The sequence below is a fragment of the Chrysochloris asiatica genome, unplaced genomic scaffold (genome assembly GCF_000296735.1).
Source record: "Chrysochloris asiatica unplaced genomic scaffold, ChrAsi1.0 scaffold00025, whole genome shotgun sequence".
Classification (NCBI taxonomy): Eukaryota; Metazoa; Chordata; class Mammalia; order Afrosoricida; family Chrysochloridae; genus Chrysochloris; species Chrysochloris asiatica.
Window position 1 is genome coordinate 21,366,876 of NW_006408543.1, and position 11,816 is coordinate 21,378,691.

The following is an 11,816-nucleotide window of genomic DNA, read 5'->3' on the forward strand; positions in this document are numbered from 1 at the left end:
TATACACTGCAAAGGCTCCACAGGAGGCCTAATTCACTAGGCAAGTTCTAGAACCCCTTTTATGTATTCCAGTCAGTTATAGGCTGAAGACAGACTTACAAGCTTTCTGTAATCATGTTTCCTGACTTTCCTTTCTGTCCCACTCAAGTTTCCATTTAACAATGGTAGGCAAGGGAAACCAATATACATAAGATAGTCAAGCATCTTAGTATTATTTCCCCTCTTCGAACTATGCCTCAATCCCTGTATCACAGAGCCCTGTTGTTCCAAGGTTGAGCATGCATCACTGTTTACCTGTGTCCCATTTAGCCCATACAAACCTCTCTCAGTGCTGTTCAGCACTTTTACTTCCACCTTTCTTCCATTTGCTTCAGCTTCTCAATACTCAAGAGTATTCTTGAGTGTCTATTCTGACATCTATTTCTTTCTTTCTTTCCTGTCTTTTCAATGACCTTTTGCTTTCTTCCTGTATGATGTTCTTGATGTCATTCCACAACTCTTCTGGTCTTCGGTCTTGAGTATCTAATGTATCAAATCTGTTCTTGAGGTGGTTTCTAAATTCAGGTGGGATGCATTCAAGGTCATATTTTGGTTCTCATGAACTTACTTATGTTGCTTTTCTTCAGCTTCAGCCTAAACTTGCATATGAGCAATTGATGATCTGCTTCAGAGTTTGCATGTGGCCTTCTATTGACTGATGATATAGAGCTTTTCCACTATCTCCTCACACAGATGTAGTTAATTTCATTTCTGTGTGTTCCAGCTGGTGTGGCCCAGGTGTACAATCACCTTTTATGTTGTTTTTAAAAAGGTATTTGCTATGAATAAGTCATTGTTCTTGCAAAACTGTCATGTGATCTTCAGAATCATTTCCGTCACCAAGGCCATATTTTCCAATGACTGATCTTCCTCTTTTATTTCCAACCTGCCCTTTTCAATCACCAGTAATTAATTATCAATGCATCTTCATTGCATATTTGATCAATTGAAGACTGAAGAAGTTGGTAGAATTCTTTAATTTCATCATCACTTTCTTTAGTGGTTGGTGCATGAATTTGAATAATAGTGGTATTAACTAGTCTCCTTTGTGGTGGCGGTGGTTATGTGCCTTGGAGTCGGTTCTGACTCTTAGTGACCCTGCACGGGGTTTCCAAGGCTGTAAATCTTTATGGGAGCAGAAATCCTCATCTTTCTCCCCCAGAACAGCTAGTAGTTTTTTAACTGCTGACCTTGAGGTTAGCAGCCCGACTTGTAACCACTACGCTGCCAGAGTTCCTTGGTCTTCTTTGTAGGCATATGGATATAATTCCAGATAGATTTTGAAATGTTCTTTTTGATGATGAATACAATACCATTCCTCTTGAATTTGTTGTTCCCAGCCTAGTAAACTATATGATTGTATAATTCAAAATGGTCAGTACCCGTCCTTTTCAGTTCACTAATACTTAGGATATTGATCTTCATGCATTTCTTTTCATTTTTGACAACTTCCTACTTTCTTAGCACATACTATGTTCTGATTATTAATGGATGTTTGCACTTGTTTCTCCACATTTTGAGTTTTGCCCCATCAGTGAATGAAGGTCCCAAAAGCTTTACTCCATTCATGTCATCATAGTCAACTCTACTCTGAGAAGGCAGCTTTTCCCTACTTGCATTTTGAATGTCTTCCAACCTCAGGTGTTTGTTTTCTGGCACTAAATCTGACAGTATTGATAATCATAAGGTTTTCAGTGTCTAAACATTCAGAAATAGTTCACTTCTCCTTCTTCCTCATCTGTCTTTGTCTGGATGCTCAGCTGAAATCTGTCCACCATGAATGATGTAACTTCCAGTATCACAGCAACATGCAGGCCACACAGTACAACAAACTGAAAGTAGTGACCATAAACATTACAACCTCGGAAACCCTAGGGGGCAGTTGTACTGTGTCGTATCAAGTCATTAGGAGTCAGAATCTACTTATTGGCACACAGCAGCAACTCCTTTTGTGGTAAGGATGTGTGTGTGTGTGTGTGTGTGTGTGTAAAGGTTTTTATTGGGGAGGGGGGGCACAGTAGACAGGGACCTGCTCAGTCCTTCTTGGCAACCGCTTTCCTTGTGGCGGCCAGGACATTGCTGAGCTCTTCTCGCTTCCTCTTGGCGCGGATGTGTGTCCCCACCTTTTTCTTCATGAACTTGAGCACCCACTTGTCCTTAGAGACCTGGAGCAGCTCCACAGGTGGGTGCTCATAAGGCGCAAAGCCACACACCTCCCGGATCATGTCCCACATGAACTCAGTGTGCTTGGTGAGGCGCCCACGGCGGCTTCTGTGCCTCGGCTTGCTCATGTTCTTGGTTACTTTGTGGCCCTTGTTGAGGCCAACATCCATAGGGTAGCTCACAGCCATGGCTGCTTTTCTTCAATGGCTGCTCTGGCAGAAAGGTGTGGTAAGGATTTTGAGTTTTATTTTCATTCTACATGAGGAGTGAGGCTCAAATCTTAATTGAAAAGAAACCATGTTATCATTTTGATCTCCAAAGCACCCAGCTCAGTGCCTTTTGGTGTACATAGTTATTGCTCAGTTACAGTTTGCTGAGTGAATTCACTCATTTAACAAACTTACTGAGCACTTACCATTTGTGAAGCATTGTTTTCATGCTGTGGATACAAGCAGCTTACAAAAAGACAAAACCCTTGCATTTACTTTCTATGAATAGAATTCTAGAAGATATGATTCTTCTTAACAATAAAGATAGCTGGAAAATACAGACATGGTAATAGAAATAATGCTGTCGATGATATGATAGAATATTGCAAAACCCACAGCTTGCTCATTGCAAATAGACTTTTTTCAATAATTTAATTGTCTCCTAAATAGAACACACAGGAATCCAAAGTGGGAAAAAGACAATGGAGAAACTGAGTATTATCCTTTAGAATAAGACCAGGGGCTGGCTGTGGGACAGACTATCAATTCCTCATCTGTAAGTTCAAGCTGAAGATGAAGAAAAAATTTCAAAGTCCACATGAACAAAAGTATGATCTTGAGTATGTTCCACCTGAATTTAGAGATCTTCTCAAGAATAGGCATAACACATTGACCACTGATGGTCAAAAACCAGAGAAGATGTGAGATGATATCAAGGACATCAATCCATGAAGAAAGCAATGGCCATTAAAAAGACAGGAAAGAAAGAAATGACCAAAATGGGTATCAGAAGAGACTCTGAAACTTGCTTTTGAACACAGAGTAGCTAAAGTGAATGGAGGACAGGAGGAAGTAAAAGAACTAAACAGATTTGAAAGGGTGGCTCCAGAAGGCAAAGTATTAAAATTAGACATGCAAAAACATGGAGGCAGAAAACCAAAGGGGAAGAGCACATTCGACATTTCTCAAGGTGAAAAACTGAGGAACAAACTGAAGCCTTGAGTTATAATATTGAAGGATTCTGTGGGCAAAATATTGAAAGACAAAGGAAGTATCAAGGAAAGATGAAAGGAATACACAAAGTCACTGCACCAAAAAGCATCAGTTAACTTTGAAACATTTCAGAAGGTAGCGTATGATCAAGAATCAGTGGTACTGAAAGAGGAAGTGCATCCTGCACTGAGGCATTGGAGAAAAACACACCTCCGAGAATTGATGGAATGCCAAATAATGTGCTTCAGCAAACTAAAGCAATGCCGGGAGCACTCACTTTTCTATGCTTAGAAATTTCAAACACAGCTATCTATTCAACCAAGTGGAAAAGATCTATATTTGTGCCCATTCCAAAGAAATATCCAACAGAATGCAGAAAGTATCAAACAGTATCATTACTATCACTAGAAAGCATAATTTTGCTGAAAATGATTTAAAAAAAAAAAAAAGAAGAAATAGTTGTAACAGTACATTAACTGAGCCCTGCCAGAAATTCAAGCTGGATTCAGAAGACATGGAGCAAGGAACATCATTGTTGATGTCAGATGGATCTAGGCTGAAAGAAGAGAATGCCCAAAAAATGTTTATCTGTATTTTATTGACTACAAAAGACATTTAACTGTGTGGATAATAACACATTGTGGATAACATTGCAAAGAATGGGAATTCCAGAATTCTTAACTGTGCTCCTGTGGAAACCGTACCTAGACCAAGAGGCAGTCTTTATAACAGAACAAAGAAATATACTGCCTGTTTTAAAGTTAGGAAAGGTGTGCATCAGGGTTGTATCCTTTCACTATACATAGTCTGTATGCTGAGCAAATAAGCTGAGAAGCTGGAATAGTATGAAGAAGAATGTGATATCAGGATTGGAGGAATACTCATTAACAGCCAGCTATATGCAATAGTACATTGACAGGAAACTACTAGATGTTCAAACCAGATTCAGACTTGGACGTGGAATGAGGGATATCATTGCTGATGTCAGCTGGATCTTGACTGAAAGCAGAGAATGAATACCAGAAAGGTGTCTACCTCTGCTTTATTGACTATGCAGAGGCTTTCTACTGTGTGGATCATGGCAAGCTATTAACAGCATTGTGGAGAATGTGTATTCCAGAACACTTAATTGTGTTCATGAGAGAGCTGTACATAGATTGAGAGGAATCATTCAAACAGATAAGGGAACACTGAATGGTTTAAAATCAGGGAATGTGTGTGCCAGGGTTGTATTTTTTCATCATACCTATTCAGTATGTATGCTGAACAGATAATCCGAGAAGCTGGATTATATGAAGAAGAATGTGGCATCAGGATTGGAGAAAGACTCATTAACAACCTACAATATACAGATAATGCACCCTTGCTTGCTGAAAGCAAAGAACACTTAAAATCTTACTGATGAAGATCAAAGAGCACAGCCTTCAGTATAGATTGCACCTCAGTGTAAAGAAAACAAGAATCCTCACCACTGGACCAATAGATAACATCATGATAAATGGAAAAAGATTGAAGTTGTCAAGGGCTTCATTCTTCTTGGATCAACCATCAACACTTAATGGAAGCAGCAGTCAAGAAATCACATGGCATATTGCATTTGGCAAATCTCCTGCACAAAGATGTCAGACCAAAGTCTGCCTGACCCAAGGTGTGGTATTTTTAATAACCTCACAGGTTTGTGAAAGTGAAGTTATTAAAAGGAAGACTGTAGAAGAATTGATGCATTCTAGTTATGGTGTTGGAGAAGAATTTTAAAGGTATCATGGACTACCAGAAGAACACACAAATCTGTGTTGGAAGAAGTAAAACCAGAATGCTCCTCAGAAGCCTATATGACTAGACTTCATCTCTGATACTTCAGACATATTATCAGAAGGAACCAATCCCTGGAAAAGAACATCATGCTTGGTAAAGTGGAGGGTCAGGGAAAAAGAGGGAGACCCCAGTGAGATGGATTGGCACAGTGGCAGCAGCAATGGGCTCAAGCATAGCAGCAATTTGAGGATCAAGCAGCCCCAGGCAGTGTTTCATTCTGTTACACATACGGCCTCTATGGGTCAGATATGTCTCAACAGTACCTAATATATACATAGGTAATACAGCCTTCCTTGTTGAAAGCAAAGAAGAGTTGAAGCACTAACTGATGAAGATTAAAGACTACAGCCTTCAGTGTGGATTACACCTCAACATAAAGAAAACAAAAATCTTCATCTGAATTACTAAGCAGCACTGTAATAAATGGGGGAAAGATTGAAATTGCTAAAGATTTTATCTTTCTTGTATTTACAAATAACATCCACTGAAAACAGCAGTTAAGAAATCAGAAGTTGTATCACATTGGGCAAATCTGCTATAAAAGTCTTCTTTAAAGTGTTTAAAAGCAAAGATGTCACCTTGAGGACTAAGTTGCACCTAACCCAAGGCATTTTCAATCGTCTCATATACATGTGGACATTGAATAAGGAAGGCCAAAGAAGAATTGATGTCTTTGAATTACGGTGTCGGCAAGAATATTGAATATACCATAGACTGCCAGAAGAACAAACCAGTCTGTATTGGAAGAAGTATAGCTAGAGTACGTCTTAAAAGTGTGGGTGATAAGACTTTGTCTCACATACTTTGAACATCTTATCAGGAGGGACGTGTCCATGAAAAAGGATATTATGCTTGTAAAGTATAAAGGTAAAGTATGTCAGGATGGCGTAGACCAGGCAGTGTTTTGTTCTGTTGTGCATAAGGTCGCTCGCTATGATTGAGAAGCAACTTGGCACCAACCACCAACAACAAAATAGAGTCCGCAAAAAAGAAAAAGCCTCTCATGGAGATAAATTGACATAATTTCTGCAATGACTTGCTCAATAGCAAGGATTGTGAGGATGGTGCGCTGGCCAATGTTTCATTCTGTTGTACACAGGGTTGTGAGTTGGAATTGACTCAGCATCTAACTGCAACAAATGTTTCTTTCATTTCCCAACTTTGATTTTTTTTCCTTTATTCTGTTTCTCTATTTAGCAAATTTCTTTCATATATGAATACTGTATTTTCTCTTTTCCTTAAGAAATGGCATTATCACAATTTAATCTTTCAGGAAAGCTGTCTCTTTTACTCACTGGGTTCTCTTTATTCTGAAAGACAATGGTATAGGAACAGGGAGAGGTTAACCATCCTCCTCTCTCCCTCCAAGTCATTGTCTGGGGAATACATAATACAGAGGTAGATTTTAGATCACACATAGCCTTGTACCCTTCCACAAAATAGATAACAAAAATTCCTTAGTAATGACTAAATTAAATGTAATGTAAACTCAGGGGAGGGCACAATGTGAGAAGAAACTTTTCCTCTTCTGAACCTAAAGAGTTACTTTGTTTCCAAGCTGTTTAATAAGTCTTTTTGTTATGAATCATATAGATGAATTGAAATGTTTCATTTTAGCCAGTTACACTAAAATTTTTCTTAATTATAATCTTGGAACCAAGGGACAAATATTTAATTTTATCCTATTATTATATACTTAAATCTCGTCTATTATATCTCTGATAAAGCTCCTCTTAAATATGTTTGAATTCCACTGCCACTTGCTGCTTAATGCAGTAGTCTAACCTCTCCTTTAACATGCTGCTGCTGTTGCTTCTAGAACACAAACCTAACTCTGATTGCTACACAATGGCCCTCCCTCTTGAGGCACCTAGAATAGCTAATCGTTTATTCCCATGGCATTGTCTTCTAGTATTTGGAGACAACTATTATATTCTCCCTGTATCTTAACTAGTACTGTTCTTAGACCCAGACAAGAGGGGCATCTGCTCCGAGCACCATACTTCAGAAAGTCATGTGGACATCCTCCAACTAAACTCGGTGGAGCCAAGAGAACGTGAGAGCAGTGTACTTGCTCCTCATGGGGAGCCTACGTCCTGAGCTCACTGCCTTTTAGACTAAGCTCTGGAATGCGAAACCCCAGAATTCTCTACCAAATGATCATGAACTTACTTCTGGGCTGGCCCAAGCCCCCTTCTGAATCCATCCTCCCAAATACAGACTGCACTGCCAATGTGTGCAGTCTTGAAGGGTGGCCAAAGAGCAGCTATTCACTGGGGCAGGGGTGGATGAAATTTAGGTGTGGGTAACCACGTATGAGCTTCCCTGCCCCCTCGTGGTATGCATAACACTGGGGATAGAAAGAGAAGGGGACAGGCCAAGAGTGCCTCATGCTATCCTGAACTCCAAGAAGTTCTCATTTGAACCAAGCCTTCCAGGTCATTATAGAGGTGTATTTGTAAATATAATAGGATAGAAAATTTAATAGTTTTAGGTTTGGGGGTTACTTTAGAACATCTATACCTCTGATGTTTCAGCTTTCATTTATTCCCTTGTTCTAGGCCCTTCGGATATTCAGGGTAAAGCCTAATTTTACCCAACTCAATCCCCAGTCTTTGAACCACTCTTCATGGGGCACAGTTTCAAGTCCTCTCACCATTTGGCTTTATCAGAGCATGTTCAGAAATAAGAACATATTTCCTGTGTGGTCCACTCAAGTACTCTATTTTTTTCCCTGCGTCACTTAACAACAACAATAAGGCTCTACAAATCAGAAAGCAATCATTTATCTTGAAAGGATTCCTAGACTTTTTTACCCCTTTCTTTCTTGCTAAAGAATTTTGCTTCAAAGATTCTGGTTAGTAGATATTTCCACTACAAATGTAATAAGCAGAGGCTTTCAGGGGTCCTTTTTTGATAGTCTTTTATGCATGCAGAAAAGTTTAGTAAAAATAAAAATGATTAAGGAAAGGATTATAATATATAGGGTGAATTAAGAACTTTTCTTTCTTGAGTCATAGAGTACCTTGTGCCCTCATTTCTCTCAGGAAGTTTGGGTTGGTGTCTTCCCTGCAAGTAGAGGTGTGTGTGGGTCCCTTGGACCCTTTAGAAGTATACTTCCTAACCCAAAATGAACTTCATACCAATTCAAAGCATAGTAACATTGTTTTTTTAATTTCATGTAACTTATGAAAGGCAAAAAAATTAAGTTTTGATCCAAAGATTGAAAGGTTTCATCCACAGAATGTTAATATATATGTACTGTTGAAATCAGTGTGCCATTTATGTGGCTTCACAAGCAAGCCATTTGCAAAATTTAATGTAATAAAACAAATTTTATATATAATGTTTTTTCTAAATTCTTTTACAATTACTGAGGTTTATTTTGGCATTTATGATATTTATGGATTTTTTTTTTTTTTTTTACTTCCACTTTAGGTGACTCAGCAGACATGTCAGGTAAAGAAAATTAAACATTTTCTGTTTTAATCATGTTGTGTAGACATGGTATCCAAAAATTTTATAGAGTAATAAGATGCTTGAACCTATTCTGTGGCTTTTTAAGTGAAAACGGCATCATTATGATGTTCTGATAGTGTGGCCAATCTGCAGTAATGATAATAATAGTAGTAGTCAGCGCTGCTTTAGCTTATTTGTTTGCTTTAATCTAATAAGTTTTTATTTTTTCAGTGTGCCCGGCATTATTACAAAGACGTTTTACATGTATTAACACATTTGATCATTGCAACAGCTCTTATTTAAATATCATATAAATGGTAGGAGGTGGAATTGAACTTGAAATCAGTAAGAAACATTATTAAGTCTATTTTCCAAAACCATTTCATGTAACTGTGGTTGAGGGTAATTCTTATTATGAAAATTTTCAGTCTTGATCCAGACTACAGCTAAGCCATCAAACTGTTGTGTGGGAGGAAAGTCAAGACATTTTGCTTCTATTTCTAATATAAGCTCATAGACAAGCTGATGGTTAAGTCTATTAGAGCAAATGAAGTTCATAATTCACTGTTGTTCAAGACTGAATTCAACCTAAAATCACAAGGCAAAACAGCAGATTCCTTGATAAAGTCATTTGATTACAACTGTTTGCATTACAAGTAATGTCAAGCTGCTGTATACACTTCTTAAAATAAGAAGTGAGATCTCCATTTCTATAGAAACTAGTGTTAAATATATTTTCTGTACTCAAACTGTATTTCAAGCAAAATTTTTTTTCAGATTTTGTTTTAAAAAAAAAAAAAGGTTCATATTTCCAAAATCCATTTTAACTGTCCCATTGAGGAACTTCTACCTAACTTTCCATTTAAAATGAATATTCTAGAATGCAATATATGTTAAAGGCAAGCATCAAAAGAAGACTAAGAGAATTCTTTAAATACTTTCTAAGCAATGAATACATACTCAGTTAAAATCATGTTTGTGGATTGATATTAGTATTTGATGATACCTAAGCTATGGACAACATTGCAAAGTATGAGTATTCTGGAACACTTAATTGTGCTCATAAGGACTCTGTACATGGACCAAGAGGCAGTTGTTCAAACAGAACATGGGAGCACTGAATGGTTTCAAATAAAGAATGGTGTGTGACAGGGTTGTATTCTTTCACCATACTTATTCAACCTGTATGCTGAGCAAATAATCCAAGAAGCTGGGTTATAAGAAGAAAAACGTGGTATCGGGATTGGAGGAAGACTCATTGACAACCTGTGATACGCAGATAATACAACCTTGCTTGCTGAAAGTGAAGAGGACTTATAATATTTACGGATGAAGATGAAAGACCACAGCCTTCAGTATGGGTTACATCTCAATGTAAAGAAAACAAAAATCCTCACCACTGAACCAATAAACAACATTCTTAACAATGGAGAAAAGATTGAAGTTGTCAAGGACTTCATTCTTCTTGGATCAACTATCAACACCCATGGAAGCAGCAGTCAAGAAATCAAACGATGGAGAAAACAAACAAGATGGCAGATAGGGTGAAAGTGCAGAGTGAGCAGCTCTGTCAGCAACAACACAGAATATCAGACCAAGCAGGCTCAGGGGATGGTCCCAGAACTCTGAACCACTTAGAAAGAAATATTTAGAAAGTTGGAAGGCTTATAGCCAGTGAAATTTGTAGCAGAAGCAAGAAACCCAGTGCTTTGTAATCCAAGGCTCTCAGCTGCTCCCTGAGCAGCTATCTCGAGCGAGACCATACCCAGGAAGGATCAGAGTAGCCACGGACTCCTGACAGAAGCAGGGAGATAAAGGTGTGGACATTATTTTTTTCACATCTGTTTAATGGCCTCTTGCTGTCTGTGCATCTCCATTCTGGTGACTAGAGGGGGTTCCTGAGAGCGTGAACACCCCAACCCCATCCCCGGAGGGTTCTGTTACACATGCGCAAAGATCTCCTCAAAATTTAAAGGGGCAGTTTACACTTAAAAACAAACGGAAGCACAAAACAGCCACAGCTGGTGCTGAACTGTTTATCACTAAGGAAAAGGCCTGAATGGGGGTTGTGGAGTAGGACAGGCAGACTAAAAAGGAAACGGGCTGAAAATTAAATCATGAGTTACATCATAATGACCAACAGTGGCATCTTGAAATTTTTCAGGAAGAAAAATGTAAAGGGAAGCCCATCTCCTGATCACATCTACCTGGAGGCAATCAGAAAACATAAAAAATACCAAAACACACACCCATCTAAGTTTTAAGGCCACAGCTAACCAGTGAATATGCAAAAAAAAAAAAAACCAGAAACAGATGATCACATCAGCACATGTCTAGAAACTAGATAAAGTGACAAAGACAAATAAGCTGGAGGTAAACCTATACTCCATACTGGAAGGAGTGCAGGCTTTGGAAATGCCTGAGAAGGAATTCAGAAAAATGAATATAAAATGTTTCAAAACACTTTGAGAAAAATAGGAAGAAGTAAGGAAAGTGCTACAGAACAATCAAATAAGATAGATACAGCATTGGAAACAATTCAAAACCTACAGAAAGAGATCCAGACAATTAATAATAGAATATAAGAAATGGACAATATACTGAAAGGGCAAAGGAGTAGAATTGAAGAGATGGAAGCCAGAACTAGTGAACTGGGAGATAAATCTCTCAATACCAATAAGATAGAATAACAAGCTGAAAAAGGCATAAAAAATATCTAAAGAAGGTCTAAGATTCATGTTGCACAACATGAAGAGGAATAACTTAGGAATTATCGGCATTCCAGAACAGGAAGAATCACACAAGTCCACAGAAGAGATAGTTGAAGAACTTCTGGAAGAAAATTTCCCTAACATCCTAAAAAGAAAAAGATAAACATCCAAAAAGCTCAGCAAACCCCAGGAAGGATAGACCCTAAAAGAAAAACATCAAGACATATAAGCTCTCCAAAATCAAAGATAAGGACAGAATCCTGAAGGCAGCTAGGAGAAAGAGAAGTGTAACATACAAAAGCAAGCAAATCAGACTAAGCTCAGATTTCTCAACAGAAACCATGCAGGCAAGAAGGCAATGGGGAGCTATCATCTCACACCAACAATAACAGCAAAGATGAAAAATGGAGAAGACAATAAATGCTGG

General features: G+C 38.2%; 1 protein-coding gene across 1 annotated transcript in view; it reads left to right on the forward strand.

The window, feature by feature from the left end:
* The window catches only part of EML5 (echinoderm microtubule associated protein like 5), a 266,949-nt gene that overhangs the window by 219,218 nt on the left and 35,915 nt on the right, over positions 1-11,816 (forward strand). Inside the window, exon 33 of the mRNA XM_006839584.1 lies at positions 8,658-8,678. Within this exon, the coding sequence (XP_006839647.1) occupies positions 8,658-8,678 (21 nt within the window). The remainder of the gene's footprint in view (positions 1-8,657; positions 8,679-11,816) is intronic.